The 24,789-nt window shown below is 42.4% G+C and overlaps 2 protein-coding genes across 3 annotated transcripts in view; both read right to left on the bottom strand.

The window, feature by feature from the left end:
• Nxpe1 (neurexophilin and PC-esterase domain family member 1) overlaps nt 1–21,210 on the bottom strand; it is a 73,846-nt gene extending 52,636 nt beyond the window's left edge. The window contains exon 1 of the mRNA XM_042280853.2: nt 21,086–21,210. The gene's annotated coding sequence lies outside the window, so the exon portion shown is untranslated. The remainder of the gene's footprint in view (nt 1–21,085) is intronic.
• LOC121831163 (NXPE family member 4-like) lies at nt 5,093–21,749 on the bottom strand. 2 transcript variants are annotated; one of them, XM_076576237.1, is made up of 6 exons: nt 21,473–21,749; nt 13,724–13,829; nt 11,225–11,958; nt 10,685–10,746; nt 8,963–9,169; nt 5,093–6,918 (listed from the first exon to the last, which is right to left on the bottom strand). In XM_076576237.1, the coding sequence occupies exons 2-6, from the start codon at nt 13,814–13,816 to the stop codon at nt 6,383–6,385; spliced, it is 1,632 nt and encodes a 543-aa protein (XP_076432352.1). In that variant the 5' UTR covers nt 13,817–13,829; nt 21,473–21,749; the 3' UTR covers nt 5,093–6,382. The 2 variants fall into 2 exon arrangements, with proteins under 2 accessions (XP_076432352.1, XP_076432353.1); XM_076576238.1 differs by lacking the exon at nt 21,473–21,749 and adding an exon at nt 21,086–21,217.
• Nucleotides 21,750–24,789: the final 3,040 nt, after the last annotated feature.

Here is a 24,789-nt window from a genome sequence, read left to right as displayed (position 1 = left end):
AAAAGTAAAAACTATTTATGCATACATGTGTATGTCTACATGAGTTTATGTGCACCATGGGTATGCAGGCATCCTTAGAAGAGGGTGTCAGATCACTAAGAGTTACAGGCAGTTGTGAGTGACCTGATGTGAGTGTTGGGAGCTGATCCAGGTCTTCTGCAAGAGCAGTTAGTACTGTTAATTCCTGAGCCATCTCTCCAACCCTCACAATATCTCTAAAGATTAGAACAATGTCTGAACATGGTAGGGCATGAATAATTGTTTTTGATTTCCCTGAGTGTACAGTAGACACTGTACAGTGAACAATGAGTCCCAGGCAGATGTAGAGAGAATGTATCATCCCTAAGGACACAGGATACAGATTTAAAGTGTTCTGCTGTACTGGTTTCCTTCCAGCTTCAGTGAGAGGAGGTCATGGTTCTAAGGAGTCTGAGGTTCAGTGAATAGTGCAGAGTTAAAGAAGAATGTAGTGCTGAAGGCCTTGCTGAAAATTTCATTAACTAATTCAACTTCTAAAATGAACAGTTAAAAATGTTAACATATAAGTGTAGGTAATGCTAATCAATGTTGTTGATTGTAAGTAATCAAAATAGCTTTGAAAGGATATCAAGATATCAAATTGCCTACTCAAACCAAGGCTCACACAGAAGACCAACACACACAGGTAAAACTGACTGATACTTTGGTTGAGGAGGAACAATGGAGTCTCTACTGCACCTACCAGACACCTCTCCTGACTGCAGCGTTTCTAGACAGTGTCCTGAGGACCACCAAAGCTACCTAGAACAAAGTTTTGTGGTTGTGAATCTCTGACTAATTCCTTCATTTGGGAAATCATGGCCTAAGAAGGTGACCTGACTTATGCAAAGTCTACAAATTATGGCTTGTAACAGGACCAAAGTCTCTGAGCTCCAGCTCACTGTGTTTCGCTCTGTTACCTCCTGTTTTGAAAGGACCAAGCAGAAGCTATAAGAGGCTGTTCGGTCTTCTCTCAGAGATCAGGCCTCAATTTCAGTTTCCTGAGACTTGAGCAAGCAGTTTCTGGGAGGGCTATGACTTAGTCCTTGCAGTAGCTCCCTTTCTGCATGTACTCTGACTGCTCAAGGTTCAGCCAATGGTTTACTCTCTGGGACCCCTCACCAACTTAGAGCTATGTGCATGAGTCAATGTGAATGTGCTTAGTCCAGCCAGCCTCCATGGCAGCTCAAGGACAGAGCCTGGGCCACTGAGTCAGCCCCCACAGTCGGTATGTGCAAGGCCAGCAAGTCCCTATGGCAACTCAAGGACAAAGCCTGGGACTTGTCCAGGCCTGACCCCAAAATGGTAACTGTAACCCCCAGATAGTAAATTCAAAGGTTACACACACCCTCATCCACTCATGACACCAAGGCTTCTACCACTGTTTGCAATTTTTCCCCTTAAAAATCCCTCATCCTGCTGGGCGGTGGTGGCGCACGCCTTTAATCCCAGCACTCGGGAGGCAGAGCCAGGTGGATCTCTGTGAGTTCAAGGCCAGCCTGGGCTACCAAATGAGTTCCAGGAGAGGCACAAAGCTACACAGAGAAACCCTGTCTCGAAAAACCAAAAAAAAAAATAAATAAATAAATAAAATAAATAAAAATAAAAATAAAAATAAAAAAAATCCCTCATCCTAAGAGCACAAGGCTGTCCTCTTCCACCTGCTATGTTGGGTGTTGGATTCGGACCAAGCGTAGGCTTGCTTGCTGTCAGTAAACTATTGTGTGTTTTGCATTGGATATCAGCTCAGTGGTGGTCTTGCTGGAGGGGGTCTCACGACATGGCCACAACAATTTCTGATGAGACTATAGTTTCACCTGGAATCTCACAGAGACCAGTCCTACGGGAGAGTACAGTCAGAGGACTTTTGAGATCCTGGAACCTTGCCCGGTTTTCTGCTCTTCTTCTACTGTAGGGAGATAGCCTGCCATGTAAAAATCACCTGGAGCCAGTAGTTAATGATAGAAAAGGAAATGAGAGTCTTTATTCGAAGAGTTGTTTTGTAAGTACCCCACCAAGTTGATATGACACCTTGATATAACTGTTGAATGCAAGCAAAATAGCTGGAGTTTTAAAACATCCATGCTACAATCTACACCCCAGAGAACAAGGAGGGCCCACATGGGGGATGGGGACACATGGATTTCCCTGGGAAGGGGAAATAGAAGAGATCCCCAGGGTAGACTGGGGGCCTGGTGGATAGAAAAAAGAGGAATTGGGTTGTGGGGGGAGGGAGAGAGAGTAATGAAAGAGCTATCGTGATAAGGATTGCATTTTGGAATCCGGTAAAAACTTGGTGTAAGAGAAACTCCTACAAATCTACAAGGATGGCCCCAGCTGAGAATTATTGGTACATAGCCTGAACTGGCCATTTCTGGTAATCAGATTGGTAACTACCCCAAATTATCATCAGAGAGTCTTCATCCAGTCAGTGATGGAAACAGATGCAGAGATCCACAGCCAAGTACTGGGCTAAGCTAGGAGAATCCTGTTGAAGAGAGGGAAGGATTGTGGGAGCCAGAAGGGTCAAGGCCATCACAAGGGACCCCACAGAAACAGCTAAACTGGGCTCTCAGCAGCTCACAGGCTCTGGAGCAACAGCTAGGGAGCCTGCATGGGACTGACCCAGGCCCTCTACTGGGTGACAGTTGTGGAGCTTGAACTACTTGTGTGACTCCTAGTGGTGGGAGCAGGGCCTGTCCCTAAAGCTTGGCCTGGCTTCCAGGAATATACATTCTTCACACTGGGTTGCCTTGCCCAGCCTTAATACAAGGGGAGGAGCTTAGTCCTATCTCAACTTGATATCCCATGTTTTGTTGACACCCATGGAAGACTTGGCCCTTTCTGAACAGAGACAGAGGTATAGATTGTGTGTGTGTGTGTGTGTGTGTGTGTGTGTGTGTGTGTGTGTGTGTGTGTAGTGGGGTAGGTGGTAGGAGGGAATGGGAGGAGAGAAAGGAGAGGAAACTTCTGTCAGATGTAAAATAAATGAATACATCTAATTAAGAATAATAAAAAAAGAAAATACAATAAAATTTTCTTTGTGGGTTGGTGTTTTGTCTGCATATATGTCTGTGTACCATGTGTATGCATGATGCCTGTGCAAGCCAGAAGAGAGTGTTGGGTCCCCAGGAAATGTGAAGCACCATGTGTGTTTTGGGAATCAAACCTGGGTCCTTTGGGAGAGCAACAAGTGCTCTGAATGTCTGATCCATCTCTTTAAGCAGCTTTTTTCTTTTTAAAAGGTATAATTTAGGGTCAGTGAGATGGTTGGGTAGGTGAAGGCATGTGGTGGTATTGTGTTCCCCAAAATATTGTGTACCTTAATAAATTTATCTGGGGTCATAGAACAGACAGCCACTAGATACAAAGGCTAGAAAATGGTGGCACTCACACCTTTAATCCTAGCATTCCAGAGATAGAAATCCCTCTGGATCTCTGTGGGTTCAAGGCCACACTGGAAATAGCCAAGCATGGTGACACACGCCTTTAATCCCAGGGAGTGGTGGTAGAAAGCAGAAAGATATATAAGGCGTGAGGACCAGAAACTAGAAGATTTTGGCTGGTTAAGCATTCAGGCTTTTGAGCAGTAATTCAGCTGAGACCCATTCTGGATGAGGACTCAGAGGCCTCCAGTCTGAGGAGACAAGACCAGCTGAGGATCTGGCAAGGTGAGATAGATGTGGCTTGTTCTGTCTCTCTGACCTTCCAGTATTCACCCCAATAACCGGCCTCGGGTTTGATTTTATTAATAAGAACTTTTAAGATTCATACTACATCTGGCGCCCAACGTTCGTGTTACGAATTCATGAAAAAGCTGTTTGCCTGTGGCCTTGTGAGCCCCAGCTCAGGCCCACGTTACACTCAGCCGGTTGTGGTGGCACACGCTGGTAGGATTTGCTGAAGGAGACAGAGGCAGGAAGATCCTGAGTTTGAGGCCGGCCTAGGAGGCTTGGGAGAAGCTTCGGCCCAGACTGAGCCACAAACAGTGGTGGGACCATGGAAGCAGTGGCTACTGCTCCACGTTGCCAGCTCCTTCTCATCATGTTGGTGACTGCGGTGATGCTGCTACCTGGAACAAAGGGTTTACTGCTGCTGGTTCAGAGAAGAATTGCCAGGACCATGTTAATGGACTAGACATCATTAATGTAATTTTTGGCTGTATATATTGTATATGCTTATTGGATAGTTTTTCTTGTATTAGTTATAAGCTTTTTAAATTTTAGACAAAAAGAGAGGAGATGTGGTGGTATTGTGTTCCCCAAAATATTGTGTACCTTAATAAACTTACCTGGGGTCAGAGAACAGACAAGCCACTAGTTAGGCAGTGATAGCACACGCCTTTAATCCTAGCATTCCAGAGACAGAAATCCCTCTGGATCTCTGTGAGTTCAAGGCCACATTGGAAACAGCCAAGCATGGTGACACACGCCTTTAATCCCAGAAAGCCAGCCTTTAATCCCAGAGAGTGGTGGTAGAAAGCAGAGATATATAAGGCGTGAGGACCAGAAACTAGAAGCATTTGGCTGGTTAGGCATTTGGCTGGTTAAGCTTCAGGCTTTTGAGCAGTAATTCAGCTGAGACCCATTCCGGATGAGGACTCAGAGGCCTCCAGTCTGAGGAGACAGGACCAGCTGGGGAACAGGCAAGGTGAGATAGCTGTGGCTTGTTCTGTCTCTCTGATCTACCAGCATGGACCCCAATAACTCGCCTCAGGTTTGATTTTATTAATAAGAACTTTTAAGAATCCTGCTACAAAGGCACTTGCTACCAAGTCCGATAACCTGAGTTCAATCATCGGGACCCAAGTGGTAGAAGGAGAGAATTGACTCCTAAACATGGTTCTCTGACCCACATATGTACACTGTGGCATATATCCCTCTCCTAATAAATAAAGATAATAGAGAAAATCAAAAGATAAAAGTGGCAATGGTGGCATAGTCCTTAATTTCAGAACTCTGGAGGCAGAGGCAGTCAATCTCTCTGTTCAAGAGGGAGTTCCAGGAGAGTGTGGGCTACATAGAGAAACCCTGTCTAAAAAAACACCCAAAACAAACAAACAAACAAAAATATATAATTTATAATATATTTATAAAGAACAAAGTATAAATTACTCTTTAATATATAAGAGTAAAAAATCACTAATATATTTTTCATTATTCATTCCTGTTTTATTATGTTTTTCATTTAAAATTAAAATAAACTTTTATGTGTTCTAAAATTATAAAACAGTAGGCTTCATAATAGTGTTTCTGTGGGAGCCCACAGAGGTTTCCTAGTGAGATCTGAGCTTGTTTTACCGAGTAGGACTGCATAAGAAGATGATTGGACCACAAGACTGGGTACCAGGTGTTTGGAAGGGTCTATACTTGGCTGTATCTAGCAAGGGGGAGGTATTTTGCCTGGCCCCAGTGTCATTGTTATAAAAAGCCCTTTTGAATAAAGTTCTGGGCTGTAGGATATTGACCCAACTCCTCCCAAAGCTATCCTGTGTTTCTGTCCTTCCTCTCTGTTAGGCCTATCATTCTACCAAATATTAATATTCCTCTCTCCTCCAAGTAGGAAGCCTGGAAAAGCTGGGGCTGGTCCCCCACATGTTTTCATGCATATTTTGTTTTGGTTGAACAAAATCTTATATTCCAAAAGGCTGGAAAGTTCTAAATGTATATGGCCTATCAATACTAAACCTAGGAATTAGAAACAATTTAAACAGATCCATAATAAGCTATGAGATTGAAGCAATAATTAAAGGTCTCTCTCCAAAGAAAAGTTCAGGCCAAGACAGATTCACTACTGAATATTATGAACTTTAGAAGAACACCTAACCAATGCTTCTCAGACCCTTCCACCAATCACAAAGAGAAGGAATGATACCAAATTCTTTCTCTGAAGTATGTATTGTCCTGATGTCAAACTTTGAGACACAACCAAGAAAAAAGTACAGAACAATTTCCCTGATGAACATGGATGTAAAAAGTCTCCACAAAAATATTTAAAGATTGAATCAAAACCTTTAAACATTTTATACAAAATTACTTCATGTTCCTGGACTCACAGCAACAGGGAGAAGGTCTCAGCCAAGGGAGTCCTAACTTCCAATTGATGAAGAGCAGTGTGGCTCTGATCAGAAAAGAGAGGACCTGATCAAAAAAGGGAGGACCATTCATTGATTCTTTTGAGCTTCAACTTGAAGCAGAAGCCCAGTCTAGGGCCCTGTCAGGCTGAACTGGGTGGATCACATGGACCACAGTGCAGACTAACTCTTTGGACTAACTAGGACATCCTGGTACCTGGTACCTGACACGCCAGCAGAATTCACTGCATCTTTGAACTTCAATGAGTGACTTTCAGAGTTATGTGTTTGCTAGCAAATATAATTTAAGAATATATTAATTTGACTTCCAACCACATGCTGTGGTGGATGGACATCATTTGTGCCATATGCAATTGTCATATCCCAGGCATCAATTACACCCACATTGAGATCCTGGAAAATATCTTTTAAGGCAAGGTACTGGGTGTAACCATGGAAGTCAGCTAGTCTTTCCACATCACTGCTCATCTCCCTGATGTTTTCTGTTTTGATGATAACCATAGTGTCTGGGCTTCTCTGGAGAAGACGCTGAAGAGCTTTGTGGACATTGAGGGCCCTTCGGATGAAAAGGTCAATGGGGAAAGGTCTGAAATGCTGACCCAGAGAAATGACAATGACCGTGTTTTTCTCTCCTCCAGTTCTGTCAATTATCCGTGCAATGTACTCCATCTCTTTGACTGAGTAGACCAATGACCCAATAAAGGGGTAACCGTGTTTTTTCCACTGGATGTTGATGTTTTCATCCAAGTCCACAGCGAGTTGGTGTTGCAGTTTTCCAGTCTCATGCAGATCCACAGACCTCAGTGCTGAGAACCAACAGGCAATCCCAAAACAAAAGGAGAATCCAGTTACAACAAGCCGCACATACAGGAGAAAAAAATCTGGTGTTTGGAGTTGTATAAACATATGGAATCTGATACTCAAACAACTCAAAGTGCTTTATGATAAAGAACTGCCCTCTTCCAGAATCATTCAGGCTGAATTGTGCAGGGGATGGCTTTAGCTTTGAACTCAGCTTTACTGGAAGATGATGCGATTAGTGTGTCCATGCTATTCTCATAGGACATGTTACCTATACCCTGACCTTAAATGAGGGTAGATAGGGAAGGCTATTAATTGATGTTATGTGCAAAAGAAGTCAAGCAAATCTCTGTAACGGCTCCAGGAATCTAAACCTGTATTCTCTGTCCTCCTTCTCTCCCTAAGAGTGGAATGGCATCAAGTGTCTCATCTACACTAGTGACAGTAATATGATGGCTCATTTGTGATGCCCTTCACAAAAGCATTTATCTAGACAGATGCAGACACTTGGCTCAGTGATATTCACACACACACACACACACACATACACACACACACACACACCCATTTGTCATGTAGAAAAGAAAGTCAAGACAGGGTGTCAAATTGTCCAAGATGAGTTTGTGACTCAAAGGGCACTTATAATTCCCCCTTCAACCTTTGAGAAAAAATAATCTCTTGAATCTATACACCTCTAAAAGGAAGCACACTATGAATAGAAGACAACGTCCACCCTGTTCCCCTGTGCCAATTAGACCCTAATCAGAACAGCAAGGTGAGTTGTTCTATCCCTACAGCTTCTGAGAAATTATGTAGTCAGTGACCACAGCTGCCTTGTCCCATGTCTTAATGGGTAAGGGATGGCTGAGGAGTCTAAGGCAGGGAGTGAGGCTGCAAGAGACACGCTGGAGAGTCTGTGTGTGTGTGGTAGAACTTGCTTCCAACTCACTCCAGTGCTCTTTTCCCAAGCACATTCTGGCTACAGAATCTAACCTTATACAGTATACAGTTATCTCGACCCACTATAACCTACATGCTGAAGGGGGAGGGTCATTCAAACCTCAGATGCTGCATGACCTATGAAACTGCAATGTCTGCTTATGTCATGATAAAGTTTCACTAGAATCTCAATTTTCTAACTCAGAGAGACAAAATTATGAAGGGCTGATTGTTTACTGGAAATCATGATCTAACATGTCCTCTCTGTTGGAAATACTTTTACACCTTAGAACCCTGGCCCTGCCAATTTCAACCTTTATAGAGGATCAGTTTATTATTTTTTTAATTGATAACAACAAGATTGGTGTTATATCAAGGCCAGTATGAAGTCATAGCCTCAACCTTGTCTTCAGTGACAAGAGCCAGGGTGCAAGGACCTAGAAGAGCAGGAAGTGATGGTTTATTATGTGGTTTAACTGACATAAAATATTATAATCTGACTTAGTTTTGGTGTATTCTTGACTTAGTAAAACTAGAAATAAAACTAGGCTTCTTACAAATAGATTCTAGCCTCAACTCTGATACTAACTGGTGATAACAGTTCCAATTGCTGTTGCTTTCTGGGTATGTGTTAGTGTGCCTTGCAGTGCGATAAATACTTGCTGTTTGTTACTTTATTTCATTCAAAACAAATGCTAGGGATAGTGAACAATGTTCTAGATCAGTGGTTCTCAACCTTGCTAATGCTGTGACCCTTAAATACAGTTCCTCATGTTGTGGTGACCCACAACCAAAAATTATTTTAGTTGCTACTTCATAAATGTGATTTTGCTACTGTTATTAATCATAATGTAGATATCGGATATGCAGATGGTTTTTCTTGACCCCTGGAACAAGGTTTTTTTGTCCCCAAAGGGGTCATGACCCACACACAGCTTCAGAACCAACGTTCTAGGAATTGATAGTAACATTTTTTCAAATAATGGTGGTGGTTCCTGATTAAGAACTATAGAACTACAATGGAGGAGAAATTTCCTGTACTCTTTTTTACCCCTAGAAATGAAAACATAGTTTCCAAAAGAGACGTGAATAGCTTATATTGAGACATACTGTTGATACTGCTTTTGAAGTATTCCATCCACTGGCGGATTGTGGAATCACCCATCAGATGGATGAATTTTCCTCTCAGGCAGTCCTTCATTTTGATGGGAGCCAAACTACAGGAGGCTGGAGTCCAGGTGTTTTTCCAGACGTGCCCACTGGGGACTGCAGATGCCTTCCCGAGCTTGCATCGCTCTTTTGCTGGAACAGCTTCTTCTGCAAAGAAATGAGCAGGATCGAGTCTTCTAAAACACTGTTCTATTCACCTGTGTTTAAGAGCCTTCCATCTTTTCCAAAGAACCCTCTAGATAGGCGTGTGGGTGGTTGGTGACAATAAAAAAAAAAGCTTATTAAAATATCTTCATAATGGAATGTTTATTTTCAGTAAAAGTTTTCTCTGATGTGAGTTTCCTAAGTGATACCTATTAATGTTTATCTGAAAGTACATGGGGTTTTTCTTCTCAGAATAAAAAAGGCCTTCAACTAAAATTTAACTATTTGTTAACCCTGCCATGAGACCTGCTTCATCAATTCTTATATAGGGTGAGAGCTCTTCAATGTGAGCGTGTTATTCGACATGGCTCCTGAGCTTGTCACATGCTCTCATGGTGTCTAAAATGTCACCATGAACGTATGAACCCTTTGAGATAAATGCAGGGTGAAATTGGCTATAAATTGACCAACTTTCATTGAGAGAGGCCTGGAGGTCTAAGAAGGGCCAGATCTTAAACCTTAGTCTCTGGGTAATGAAGAGACCTGGGAAGGTGTGGGTGTGTGGGTGGCTAGCATGGTGTGGCAGCAAGTTTGGGGTCACAATTATTCATCAATCCAAAAGGGTAAGCTAATATTTTAACAACTACCATGAAGGTACTGATATATATGTGAGAAAAGAACTACCATTTCTCTCCCTCTTCCTCTCTAAGTCTGTCTTTGAGACAAGGTCTCATGTAGCCCAGGCTTGCTTTCAACTTGGTATGTAGGTGAGGATGGCCTTGAATACCTCATGTTCCTGTCAACAATTCCAGATTTTAGAAATCATGGGTGTGTGTTTATGTGGTACTGAGGGTCAAGCATAAGACTTTGGGCTTCCTGGATAAGTACTACATATCACTTCTGCAATCAGAAACATGTATTTTCCTTCTATGTGGAAAAATGTCATAGCAATAGCAAACTTTCCATGGTGAATGTAGAGAGACAAAAGGTACAGTTGTCTTAAATCATTTTAGGTGGTATTTGTGAGCTGTTCAAAGTAGAGAGAGAGATACAGAGACAGAGACAGAGAGACAGAGAGACAGAGAAAGAGAGGTGAATACGTATGTGAGGTTTTTTGAAATAATTTCAAACACCAAGAGTGAAGCATGGTTGTAAATTGACTCCTAGATGGCACGTTGGAGATGTCTAAGTGATAATTCTAGGGAGGCTGGGAAGGTGGCAGGAGACGGTGGTGGTGGGGATGAAGAACTAGGTAAAGAACTGGGAGAGAGTTTTGTCATTTGCAGCTTGTTGTGTAGGATGGGCAGATGACCTTCTACCTGAGGAGTTGACACTGAGAGATGTGGGTACTAAAGGAGGCACGAAAGATCCTAGTGAACCCAAACATTCATTCGCTTACGGACTTTGTGCCTTGGCCCACCTTATGAGAACAGAGACAGTGACCAAGCCCAGCAGAGAGAGAAGGACCTTTAAATGGATCAGGGTTAAGCACCGCCCGCCAAGCACAGAACCACTTACTGTTGCATTTGGAGACACTAATCACATTGGATTTTCCCATAATCTCCACACCTATATTAGACCTTAAAGAGACAGATACAGAAATTAATCTGCAGTGGCCTCAACTCAAGCATACTTCCAGAGCCAGATTTACCAATCCTTCTGCTACTTCTCAGTGATAATCTAATTTCCCTGCCTAGAATTTCAGGTCATTTAGTAAGTTTCCCTTTATTTGTTTCAGAGTTCATAGGAGCCAGGGACCCAGAAGGTATGTATGCAAGGCAGTGAATTGAGACACAGAAAGAATGATTAGAAGAAACACACACACACACACACACACACACACACACACACCTGCGTTTTTTAGATTCTTTGATAAGTATTACTTATCACCAATGTCTGAGGACCCATGGAGACTGAACACTGTCCCCAAATGAATTCACAGGTCCCCCTCGCAAAGGACTCTTCTTACAGAGTCCCTAAGTTACAGTGCTTAGAATACAATCCGTGCATCCTAGATTACCAATTTCTCCCCAGAATTGTGAAACAATAATTATTTACCTTTCAAAGAGGCTCCTCTCTTGCTGACTAAGATAGGAAACTTCCTTGTTTTTTGATTTCATGTGGGTAAGAGCCGCACAGGGTACATTTGGAGGCTTCACACAGTAGAACGCTTCTTGGTCCTGGGCGTCCAGATATTGGCACAGCTCGACACTTGAGTTTAGAACCAAGGCACACTCAGTGTGGACCTGAGAGGATCCATTTACAAACCGGCCGGTGAAGATGACTCTGTCGTAGCTCTGTTTCCTTGCTCTCCAGAGAGCTGACACCCCTTCACTGGGATGGATGAGCAGGACAGACAGGGCCACCGGGCCCTCCCAGAACAGAGTGAAGCTGACCAAGTAGGTGCCATTGTTGAAGTCTGTCACCTTTCCAGAAGCTCCTGCCTTCAGGGCTGGGGAGGACATCCTGGCCCTCAGGAAGTCCCCACCATACTCCTTCCTGTGTCCCAGGTGGTCCCTGGCTTCCAACAGCACATCCAGCTTGTCCCCCACGCAGTGTGTGTCTCGAGGGTTGAGGATGGTGGCTGTGCTGTGTGTGGCACTGGTGGTGGTGTTGAGGTGGGTAAAAGGCCTGGGAGGGATCTGTTGGTCTAGTTTCTCTAGGACCTCCCTGACTCTCAGCTCTGTCCCTTTTGGAGAAACCGGTAGGTTCAGAGGCACTGTAGGGCATGAGGATGTTGTGACCAAATTCCAGCGACTGAAGGGCACAGGCAACTTGAACTGAACCCATATCTGAATGGGCAAGAAATAGAATAGAGAACAAAGAAAAAGTGCTATTCAATGTAAAGTGTAAAAATTCTTGGTAGGTTAACCAACTTTTGTCTTTTATAGAACACTGATAGTTGTAGAAATCTCATTACACTAAGATTTTGTGGTCACATATGTTTCACACAGATGTCTTTATTTAAACTGTCAGTATACCTCTGGTTTTCAATGACTTATTTTGTAAACCCATGCAACGTCCAATAACCCTTGCTGGGATCTTCTTCAAAATGGTGGTGATATGGGGGTGGAGAGAGGGCTGAGCAGTTAAGATTGCTTGCTGTTCCTAAGGAGAACCTGAGTTCAATTGCCATTGGCTAACCACCACCTGTAACTCCAGCTCCAGGTGATCTGACGCCATCTTCTGGCATCTATAGGTATTGCAGTCACATAACTGTAAATCAGTTTTTATCTACTATCATGTCATAATTATTTACCTTGAATGGTTATTGTGAATATTATGGAATAATATGGTGTGCTGGCTAATTTTATGTCAACTTTACACAAGCTACAGTTATCAGAGAGGAGGGAGCCTCAGTTGAGAAAATGCCCCCATAAGATTGGGCTGTACATAAGTCTGTAGGACATTTTCTTCATTAGTGATTGATGTGCAAGGGCTCAGCTCATTGTGGGTGGAGCCATCCATGGGCTAGTGGTCATGTGTGCTATAAAAAGCAGGCTTGGCAAGCCTTGAGGAAGAAGCCACTAAGCAGCTCCCCTCCATGGTTTCTTAATCAGCTCCAGAGTCCAGGTTCCTGCCATGTTTGAATTCCTGTCCTGACTCCCTTCAATGATGGACTATGATGAAGAAATATAAGACAAATAAACACTTTCCTCCTCAAGTTGCTTTTGGTCATAATGTTTCATCACATCAATAGAAATCCTAACTGGGACACATGGGAAACTTTACAAAGGCATTGGACTCATGGCAAGTGGGACTGTCTCTATGATTTGAAAAAATAATTAAAAGTATCCTAACATGTCCAATGAAGGAATAATGAGATGGATCATTGCTCTCAATCACTAATTAGAATTTTCAGTAAAGGCAAAGTAGCTTGCATGAACCCAATTCTTGTGAAGATAATAATAATAAACTGTGAACAAGAACATTTTTAATAAATAGCTCTCTAAAAGCAGTGAAATCTATTTTAGGACAATTGCAAGTTTGAGTCTGTGCTTGAGCTGTACAGCAAGAGAAGGGCTAACCTATGCTACAGAGTGAATCCATGTATCACAAAAACAAAAACAAATTTCTCCAAACAAATAAAATCAACAAACCACTACCACCAACTAAAGCCCCACTCCATAGCAGAGAAGCAACCAATGAAATAGAGAAAACAAACAACAAAGCCAACACTAACAAAATAAAATGTAAGCCTTAAACGCTGCAATGAGGTAAAAGTTTGAATAGATATTTAGACTGCCTGGTACTGGAGGAGAACCAAGTCTGTGTAAGCAAACACATGAATGGCTGCCTATAAAGCTTGCCCTCCCTCTGGCTTCCCTATCTCTGAGAAGCACCCTCTGTCCTGGGTCCCAGCTTATACATGAACGTTTTGGGACGTTCCTCACTTGTTGCCCTGTTTAACAGTTGTCGGTAATGTTGGTTTGTGAAAGCTGCTCGATAAGCCATATTGAGCACATCCAACTCCGTTCCAGTTGGTACGTCTTTGCAACTTACACTTTCCTAGATACACAACATCAAGTAAAACAGAAAAAGAAGTTAGTTCCTTACCTTCGATGGGTTTCTGAAAACTGTGAATGAGACCCAGAAGATAACTATAAACAGCAGCACCCACAGTGACTTACGACTGGTCATTGTTTTCATGGTTTGAATTGTCCTAGGAGAGAATCACAGAAACTCATCACGGAATGAAACAGAAAGGAAATCACACGCAGGTGTGGCACACTCATGGCTCCTGATTCCTTTGCTCTCAGTTAAGTTATTCTCAGGTGACATCTTGGCCCTCCTGGCTGCCCCTGCTGTCCCCAGCCTCTGTCATCCAATTAGCTATCAGTTTGGAACCCACCAACAGTTAAGATACCATGAACCTGAAGTGGGCAGGACAGTCACATCTAGGTTGATCCTCCAGGTTATACCACCTCCCAGATTCACTTCTCTCTCCTCCCAACCACAAAGAGCAGACCAAATACTTCACCAATAATGATACCAAGAACCGTGACAACATCTAATAGAAGTCGGTCTACCAGTCTTCATGGAGTCTCTTTATCACCAGTTTTTCTGCCACCTCTCAACCTTAAAATGAATTACTTTAAAACTCTTACCTATTACTTAAAAAAAAAAAACCCTTGAAACTTTAGTCTTTCTTCCCTCCGCTTATATGAACAATTAGTCTTTGATCTGAAATCTGATTCATCTTTTTCAGCTTAGATTAGCTGGGCGGGGTTACTGCTCAACAGTACAGAATGTAAGAAAAGACAAGTCATTTGTTTGAACACCACCCTCATTTCTAAGAGCTGACACCTATCTTTATATCAAGGAAATATCCTCTGTTGACATTTATTCTAGAAAGACCTCTATCCTAGGCAAGAATTAAGAAAGAGTTTTCTAGTTTCATACTATTGTTAGGACCAGGTTGGCCTCAAACTCAGAGATCTTTCTGCCTCTCTCTCCGAGTGTTGGGATTAAAGGCCATCAATGCTCAGTTGGGTTTTTCATGTAAGGGATGGGATGGACAGAAGGCTGGAGAGGAAATGCTTTCCAGCCTGGTGTCCTTTGCTTTATCTCTGTGGCCAGAGATTTTCTGGCTTTGAAAATGAATGATACTTGTTTAGGGTTTATTGCTGTAAGAAACACCATGACCATGGCAACTCTTTTTTTCTTTAAGTTTTTTGAGACAGAGTTTCTCTGGCTGTCCTAGAATGTGCTTTGTAAACCAGGCTGGCCTCAAACTCACAGAGATCCACTACCTCTTCCTCCTGAGTGCTGAGTATGTCAGCACTGCCAGGCTCAAGGCAGGCCCATGGAAACTATTACAAAGGCAGACAATTAATTGAGGGCTGGCTTACAGTGTCAGAGGTTTACTCCATTATCATCATGGCATGGAGCATAGTGGCATGCACGCAGACCTGGTGCTGGATAAGGAACCACTACATCTTGATATGCGGGTAACAGGAAGTAGACTGTCTCATTGGGAGTAGCTTGAGCATAAGAGACCTCAAAGCCCACCTCCACAGTGACACACTTCCTCTAACAAGGTTACACCTACTCGCACAAAAGCACATCTCCTAATGGTGCCACTCCCTCTGGGGGGTCATCTTCTTTCAAACCAACATGTTTCATTCTCTGGCCTCCAATACCTTGAAGCCATGTCATAATGTGTAATGTACTCAGTCCAACTTCAAAATCCCCATAGTCTAGAACAGTCTCAAACTTATTTGCAAGTATAACGTTCAAATTCTCTTCTGAGATTCATGCAATCTCTTAACTGTGATCCCTTGTAAAATCAAAACCCAAGAGCAGACCACATGCTTGCAACATACAGTGGCACAGTATATATGTATATATTACTGTTCCAAAACATAGGGAATGGAGCATAGTGAGGAAATACTGGACCAAAGAAAGTCCAAAAATCAGCTGGACAAATTCCAAACTTTGTATCTCCATGTCTGATGTCAAAATGATCTTCAGAGCTCCAGCTCAGTTCAGCTTGGTTGACTGCAACACACTTGTTTCTCTTGGGCTGGATCCACTCCCTGTTTACAGCTTTCCTTGGCAGGTGTCCCACGACTCTGGCATCATTAATATCTTGGAGTCTCCAAGGTAATCCATGCTTCAACTTCACAGCTTCACTAATTGGCCTCTCTAGGCCTTCATGCAGTGACACCCCAACACATGCCTGGCCCCGGTGGCTTTCTTTAGTTGTTCCTTGTCTCTAAAGCCAGAACCATATGGCCAAAGCTGCCTAGTTCTGCTGCTTCCTGGGGTTGGAATATGCCCCCCTCATTCAATTACATCATCACCAGCTTCCTGTTCCCCATCTTCACTGCCTATACTTGGCTGTCCTGAAACTGGATCTGTAGACCAGGTTGTCCTCAAACTAAGAGATCCACCAGCCTTTGCCTTCCCAGTGCTGGGAATAAAGGCATGCACCACCACACCTGGCTCTAAACTTTTCTTTTATTTTCACAAGTTGGAGACTTAGCTGGGTGGGATCTTGCCCTGAGGTCACCACACCCTTTATTCCATTTCTTCGTCTGTTTTATCTTCTTGAGTGCAGGATTTCACTCCATTCCACTTTCTAGTGCTTCTTTTCTCATCAAATATTTTTCTTTGCTCAGCTTGCTCTTTTTCATTATATATATTCATTAGAGTTAACACTAGTAACTACACAACAGAGTCTATACTAGGCTATTTTGAGATTTCCTCTGCCAAGGCAATTAATCCAAAACTCTTCACTTTAGCCTCAAGCAACCTTTTTAGACAAGGGCAAAAAGCATGTACACTCTTCACCCAAAATATCACAAGAATGATCTTTAGGCAACATACTAAAACACTTCTCCTGTGAAACCCTTTGAGCCAGCCTCAGACAGTTCTAATTACTCTTAGCTCCACTGTCCTCCATGCTCCTACTAGTCTGTCCCATTAAGCAGTGCTTAAAGCATGCCACTGTGTTCTTAACACAAAGTACCAAAGTCCAAATTCCTCCAAACAAAAACATGGTCAGGCCTACCTCAGCAATACCCCACTTCTGGTACCTCCTGTCTTAGCAAGGTTTTCTATTGTTGTGAGGGGACATTTATGACCATGGTGACTCTTATAAGGGCCAACATTTACTTGAGGTGGTGGCTTACAGTTTCAGAGGTTTAGTCCATTTTCATCATGGCAGGGAACATGGCAGCATGTAGGAACACATAGTGCTGGTGAAGGAGCTGCTACACCTCCATATGCAGGTAACAGGAAGTAGACTACCTCAATGAGAGTAGCTTGATCACAGGAGACCTCAAAACCCAACCCCACAATGTCACACTTCCTCCAATAAGGTCACATCTACTCCCACAAAGCCATAGTTCCTAAGAGTGCCACTCCCCCTGGTGGTCATTTTCTTTCAAACCACCACAACCCTCTTCAAAGACATAGTGCTACTTTTTAGAAAAGGCTTTAGAATGATCTAGAGGTGTGAGTAAAACAGAGAAAACCTCTATGGCAAAGTAGCCCTGATTCCAAACATGACCGATGGACAAGGAATTAAAGACTTTGGTTCATTGAGGGCAATCACAGTAACTGTAAACTTTAAACCCAGCCCGATTCCTGTATAAATTAACACAGCTCCCCACAGTAAGGACCTAGCATAGGAAGCACATGTTCACTCAAAGCATAATTGTTTTTCGTTTACAAAAGGAGCTGACAAAAAATTACCCTTCAGAAGTGAGCTTGTTGGGAGAGAGAGCCTTGGACCATGGAGCCTTGAGGTGGGAGAGCAATTGGAAAGGGAAGAGACAGAGTTACAAGGCAGAGAGAGGGTTCTCTTCAAATTCCAGAGAGGATGGTTGATATGATGGTTCAGGAAGAAAAACCACCTGTCACTGAGACTGCCAACCTGAGTTCAGTCCCCAGGTGGAAGGAGAGAACCAATTCCTGAAAGTCACCCTCTGACCTCTACACATCCACATATGTACACATGGGTGCACACACACACACACACACACACACACACACACACACACACACACACGAGAGAGAGAGAGAGAGAGAGAGAGAGAGAGAGAGAGAGAGAGAGAGAGAGAGAGAGAGAGAAACACACACACAAATGTAATAAAAAATGAAAATAAAACCAGGAGAAGTAAAGAGGGGCAGCTGAAAATAAGATCAGGAGAGGTCCATTCTACAAGTCAGCATGGTGTACAGACAGAAGGAAGGAAAAAGAAAGGAAGGAAGGAAGGAAGGAAGGAAGGAAGGAAGGAAGGAAGGAAGCAGAAACAGAGAGAGGAAGGATACTCAATGATCACACAATAGTAATCTCGAATCTGTACTATTGTGTACAGAATGTGCCAATTTCAACCAGAAATGAAACATGACTAAAGGCAGAGGAGAAAGTGACACATTCCTATGTTGTGGGACAAATAAATGTCCCATATATGGCATTGATATGGAAATTTTCTAACAGAATTGTTTTTTAAATCACTATTATTATATGGCAAAGTCCATAACAAGAGAAATAGACTGGATGGACATGGTGACACACACTTTTAATTCAGGCACTTTGGAGGCTGAATCAAGTGGACCTATGTGAGTTTGTGTCCATCCTGGTCTCTGTAGCAAGTTCCAGGATAGCCAGAGCTGCACAGTGCATTGGTGTTTTTCCTGCATGTATGTCTGTGTGAGGGTGACAAATCCCCTAGAATTGGACCTATAGACAGCTGCGAGCTGCCATGTGGGTGCTGAAAATTGAACCTGGGTCCCTGGAAGAAGAGCCAGTGCTCTTAACCACTGAACCATTTCTCCAGCCCCCAGAAGACAATCTGAAGGAGAATCGGTTCTTTCCTTCTAATGTGGGTTCCAGGAACCAAACTCAGGGCATCAGATTGAGAATCAAATGCCTTGACCTCCTAAGCCATCTCTGTAGAGCTTAGTTCCTAAAATAAATGTACACTTAAATATTTGCTGGGAAGTGAAGGAGCATATGGAATTATACTCCATTTACTTTGAATTATCTCACATGTCTGTTGTTGTTAGCTTTGCCAGGTATATAAATTTTAAAATCATTATTTATATAATATAAGTAATTATTTTGTAGAGTGCTTATTCATTTAGCTTCTTATTTTTCATTCTTTCTTACATTTCTGTTATATCATTTAGGGATATTTTTCTTCTGCTTAATATCTACCTATAATATTCTGTAATTTTCAATTTTCTGGTGGAAGATTCTCAAAATTATATTTTCCCTCTTATTTTTAATATTGAGGGCTATTATGCTGAGTATAATTCTGTGTTGTCAAGTGTTTGACATTTTTAAAGTGTATTGGTTCTTTCAAAGTGTTACTTCTTTTTCCTTTTATTGCCTTAATCACTCTGTTCTTGTCTGTTTTTCTAGAATCTAGATGTCTCTGGCCTCCACTGTCTTGGTTGCTCTCTGATGCTTTAGTCTGATTGAAAATAAAATTATTCAGTGTCTTTTTCATTTGTTCCTATAGGGAAGTTATAATAAGTTTAGAAGTTTGGGAAATATAAATCCTACATGTGTAGATATATATGATACACACGTAGGTACATGTATTTATTTGTGTTTATATGTACATTCAGTATATTTAATATTTAACTTTATGTGTAAAAGTGTTGTTCCTGCATGTATGTTTGTATTCCCTTGCATGCCTGGTGCCTAAGGAGATGTCAGATTGCTTAGGACTGGAATTATAGATGGTGGGGAGCTACCATGTGGATGCTGGGAATTGAACCCCAGGACTTTGAAAAAATTGGAAGAGCAACAAATGCTCTTAGTCAGTCAGCCACTTCTCTGATGTATACATGTATATTATTTATGTATTTAATTTGTTGAGATTTTCACAGTGCACATAATGTATTTTTATTATAGTCACTTTCACACTAAAAATTCTAACTCCTTCCAGATCCACCCCCATTTCTCTTGCAACTTCCTGTTCTGTTTTTAATTTTTTTGTGACCTAATGAGTCAAGCTGACACCGCTCATAAGCTCAAGGGTGTGGGAGCACCCATAAGAGCTCCTTAGACCTACCAGGGGCCACACCCTTAAAGGAAACCATCTCTCCTTACCACAAAACCCACTGGCTGTCAACAGCTCCCCAGCTAGTGATATGGGCTAGTGAGACCTCCCTGTGGCCCGCTGATGCTGACTGGCTACATAATTTGATACATAATTTGATATATATTTTCTTTTAAAATAAATTCTTGTGGCTGATATACAGAAATTCTAGTGATTTGCTTTTATAGGATTTCCCAGTAGTACACATTCAAATCAGATGATTGTAAGGAATTTATTGCATAGTCCTTCTGCCTACCCTTCATTGTTAGTTTAAATTTGCACCAAATGTAGATGAACATCTGGTGACTTATATTCAGTATTTGCTCTTTAAGTAAGTTCTATTTGATCAAGAAAGTTCTTTCCTAAAAAAAAAAAATAGTTCCTGTTTTTAACACTGTTAGAAGTTGAGCTAACTTGAAAGGCCTTTTGTGATTGATCAGGGTAGATATGTAATTTTTTAAAATGCATTTTTCATGTGTGATGGATTACATGAATATATTTTCTAAAGTCAAAACATAACCATGGCTGACTGAAACTCAACCAGGTCAATAACATAAGTCACAATTTCAATAAGACCCTATTGTTGATATAAATTAATGAGAGCTTAAATTAATGCAGTCATATTTGGAAGCAGTATGGCTCTGTCTTGTCTGTCTGCTCTGTTTTAAGCTGTATCTACTTAGGGAATTCACTGTGTGTAGATCAAAAAAGACCTTTACTGAGGCCCATAAAAAAATCCCTGATAAAATTTTATTTCAGTAGACTATGTAATTCTGTATGTGGATAACATGGACATTAATTTGTATTACTAGTTATAAAATCGTTAAGAAAATCTCCAGGAAGATGTCATCTGGCATTCAGAAGCAATCCTCCCCACCCCCCCCAGGCTCTCGTTCAGGGAAGAGCTAGAGAGTTGGAAATAACAGCGTGGTAAATCTTCCCTATAGTAAACACCTTCACAAAGCAAAACATCCAAAGACAAATTTTAAAAAGATGCCGCTGCTTTTCTGACTTAAGAAGACAGCCTTCTATGGAATGGCACCAGGCCAACAGGACAACTCCGTCCCTTTACAAAGCTTTCCAGACTAATTCTCGACCACACTGAGCTTTCTCACATTCCAAGGTCCCACGGCATATTCACATCTACCTACTACATCAGGATACTATCACAGGAGAAAAACCAAGCTAAGCAGTGTGATCAGCTGCAAAAACATATTACTGATATTTGCTGTGGGGCTTTTCCCCGGGTAGATGTGACAAGCATCTGCTCATGCCAGATACTGCACAGAGAGCAGACAAAGGCACAGTCCCTCCCCAGTCTATCTAAGTGAACCCATGATTCTACAGGGTTACTTACAGGAAGGAGCATGGTGACCCAAAGCAGCCCTGTCACCGGTATCCCACCGCAGCATGGTGAGAGCTGCTTCAACTGCACCTGGAGCTCTCTGACCCGACCTGCAGGCAGCTCCTCTGGGCCATCAGTTGTTTACTGCTTTTACAACTTTTGGGAGGAGCCTTGCAATCTTCAGCTTTCTGAGCTTCTAGAACAGTTTTAGATTTTGGTCCTGAGTCGTCAGAACTCCCTTCTAGGAAGGTTTTAATTTGAAGGAAATAGTTACACGACCCTTTGTAGCAGAACCAACCGAACATTGTCGAAAAAAAAATAGTAAAAATAAAGAATGCAGAGGAAACAGCTTTTTTTTTTTATTTGTATTTAGTACAAATAAAACTCTTCCAAACTTACCTTGCTCCTTTTCATCTATCTGTAACAGCCTTTTCTTTTTCCACTGGATGCTCTAGTGGTCTGGTTGTCTGGAAAGACAGGTGTGATATGTCCTCCTTCTTTGGCCTATTTTAACTTTCAAAATTAACGTAGTTAATAATGAGAGCTTTGTATTTGTGCAATGTGGTAAAACTTTATTGTCTGACAGAGAAAGAAGAGCAAGGGAGGGGGGAGAAAAGGGAGAAGGGGAGGAAGAGAGAGAGGAGAGAGGCAGAGGGAGGGAGGGAGGGAGGGAGGAGGGGACAAAAGAGAGAGAGGAAGAGAGAGAGGGAGAGCATAGTGTAAGTCAAGACAGCAGAGCAAGAGCAGAGCAAGGAAAGAAAGACCGGAAGGACATGAGTCACCATTTCCTTTCGCTGCATTGAGTTCTTCTTTCTTATTAAGGTTCTTTTTCATTACAACCCCAAAATGGGGGAGGCGGGCTAGAGATCAGCCTTGATTTGGTGACAGACCCTAACAACTAGCAGCTGTTTCCATGTCTGTGGACAGAAGCAAGGGACTTAATATCTACCCCAAAGGGACCCTTGAATGCCTTAGGTCCTGTAGGACAGTAGGAAGGGTTACCAAATGGGAGTCACTTAATACATATAAAAACTCACACCCCCAAACAGGGCGGGAGTCTCCTAGCCCTGGAGTCTTTCCTCTCCCTGGGGAGCGGGACGGTCTGCAATGCTTGCCATGAAGTTTGCTTCTGTTTACTCTGAGCTCTTTTGATTCTTCAGTCTATGGACAGAAAGGAGCCACATGCTGGCTGGCATCAGTTGTCACCAAGCAGCAGCAAGCTGTCACCTCAGCAGTGAAGCCTATAGGGTTCTTGGTCTCCATCCTGATAGTCTAGGGAGGGTCTGACTCACTCCCAGCCCCCACAGGGACACAGGGAAGGTCTGAGTTGAAGGAGAATTTCAACAGAAAATTCTGTCCTATTCATTGTTCAAAGGATTGCTAGAAGAATCTGATCCAGGTAATGTGTCTTTGAGGAAGGGGTAGGGAGAAAAATTCCATGGCCAGTGCAGCCTTGAACATCACAGGGGCCAAGAAAGGAGGGGAATGGTAGACAGAGAAACAAGACTCTGGGTTCACGTCAAGAATGAATACTTGCTGGAGAGATGGCTCAGAGGTTAAGAGCACTGACTGCTCTTCCAGAGGTCCTGAGTTCAATTCCCAGCAACCACATGGTGGCTCATAACCATCTGTAATGAGATCTGGTGCCCCCTTCTGGCCTGCAGGTGTACATGCAGACAGAACACTGTATACATAATAAATAAATAAATCTTTTAAAAAAAAAAAGCCAGGTGGTGGCGGCGGCGGCGGCGGCGGCGGCGGCGGCGGCGCACGCCTTTAATCACAGCTCTTGGGAGCCAGGTTAATCTTTGTGAGTTTGAGTCCAGCCTGGTCTACAAAGTGAGATCTAGGACAGGTTCCAAACCTACACTGAGAAACCCTGTCTCGAACCCCCCCCCCTAAAAAAAAGAATGAAAACTTTTATTTTTCCCTTTGCTGTCTATACATTGTTCTGTTAGCTACTGGAGAGAGCCTTGCCACCAGAGTTTGAGCGAACAGTGCCTTTAACCCCCTTCTCTGATTTTATCCTTCTTCACTTTGCTGGCTTTGTTTTGTCCCAAGGGCATTCCTCCCAGACTTTATCTAGTGTCATCAGATTTGTTCAGCAGTCACCAGGCCCTATCTAGATCAGAGTTTGTGCTTAAGTGATGAACTGCTTGAGTAATAAACATCTGGACTCTTAAGGAGTAAATACAGAAGAAAGACGGGGAGTGAAATAACAATAAAGACCTCTGAGCAAGTCATAAGAAATCATGCTATTAAGTGTCTAAATAAAACCCTTTAATGCACATCATTTTGTATGTAAATATGCATATATAATTTAGATTGTTTTCTCATTTGGGCTGACAATGCTCCTTCCAAGATCCAAAGACCACATAACAAAACCTCCAATGGTAGGATCCCTCTTTTGAGTTGTTGGTCAGGGCTGTCCAAGAGACTCCCAAAGCATACAGCCTATTGCCAGTGCCCTTGGTTACTCCCCGAAGTTAGAAGGTAAGTCCCTACTGCTGGGGACACCATGCAGTTCAGAACCAGGACCCAGAGGCCCCTGAGCTGGAACTGACCTTCTTGAGGACTAGCTTTTATAGTACCAGAGAGGCTTTGCAACCTTCCAAAGGAGGGGAGCAACCAAGAGTCCTACCCCATTGATGTCTATGAACCACCACAACAACCAGCGTGGTTCAATAACCCTAAGGGTACAGTAGAGGCACACATACCTTGTCAGTAACCAATAGCTCTCCATCTGGACTGAAAACTCACTCAACAAGAGGGAAACCATGCCTGATACTAGACACCTAGCTGATTTCTCAGTGCTGGTGAAGTCATGGATCTTGGAGGAGAACCGATAAACACAACTTTACTAAACCAGCATAATCCCTAACAACCATCTAAACCTTTGTCCTTCTACCCACAGATAATGATAGTCTTCACTCCTCATCAAGGAAACTTCTCTTTGCAAGAGATAGAGACCATTAGAGAAAACCACAAGCAATTAAAATGCAGAGTTGTAGAGCCCAGTCCTGGGGGATACATCTAAGACACAGCTCCCCCTAACTAAGGCTCAGGGAACACTCTAGAAGAGGAGAATATATATAGAGATTGTGAGAGCCAGGATCAGGGAGTCTGCTCTGAGATTGTGTCTCCTGCTAATGTCAAAAGCCACACTCATAAATCTTACCAATATAACTGTGAACTGAACAAGGAAGATACCAATGGACATGCCACAGTGGATGGGGAAAAGCCCATGAGGCCTCAACCCTACAGAAAGAAATACAGGGAAATGAGAAATGCTGGGAATAGTTATTTTGACTTCAAAATTTGAATCTAGTGCTGGGGAGATGGCTCAGCGTTTAAGAGCACCAACTGTTCTCCCAGAGGTCCTGAGTTCAATTCCCAGCAAACATATGGTGGCTCACAACCATCTGTAATGAGATCTGGCATATATATATATATATATATATATATATATATATATATATATATATATATAAAATAAATAAAATCTTTAAAAAATTAGAATCTAAGGATATGTTTCTTTGTAAAGGAGTCTCTGTTTTTGTTTCCACAGAAAGCAAGAGGCTATGGATTTGTTCTAGATTAAGATATATCAGGATTGACAAGCCAAGACCCCCTAAAAGTTCTCCAGTGACACCATGGCCCAGATCATCTAACATCCAAAATCAACTTTAAGGCTACTGGCTCAGAGAATACAGCCT

The sequence above is a fragment of the Peromyscus maniculatus genome, chromosome 7 (genome assembly GCF_049852395.1).
Source record: "Peromyscus maniculatus bairdii isolate BWxNUB_F1_BW_parent chromosome 7, HU_Pman_BW_mat_3.1, whole genome shotgun sequence".
NCBI classification, from domain to species: Eukaryota; Metazoa; Chordata; class Mammalia; order Rodentia; family Cricetidae; genus Peromyscus; species Peromyscus maniculatus.
Note: the sequence above shows the minus strand (reverse complement) of the source record. Positions and strands in the feature narration are given on the sequence as shown.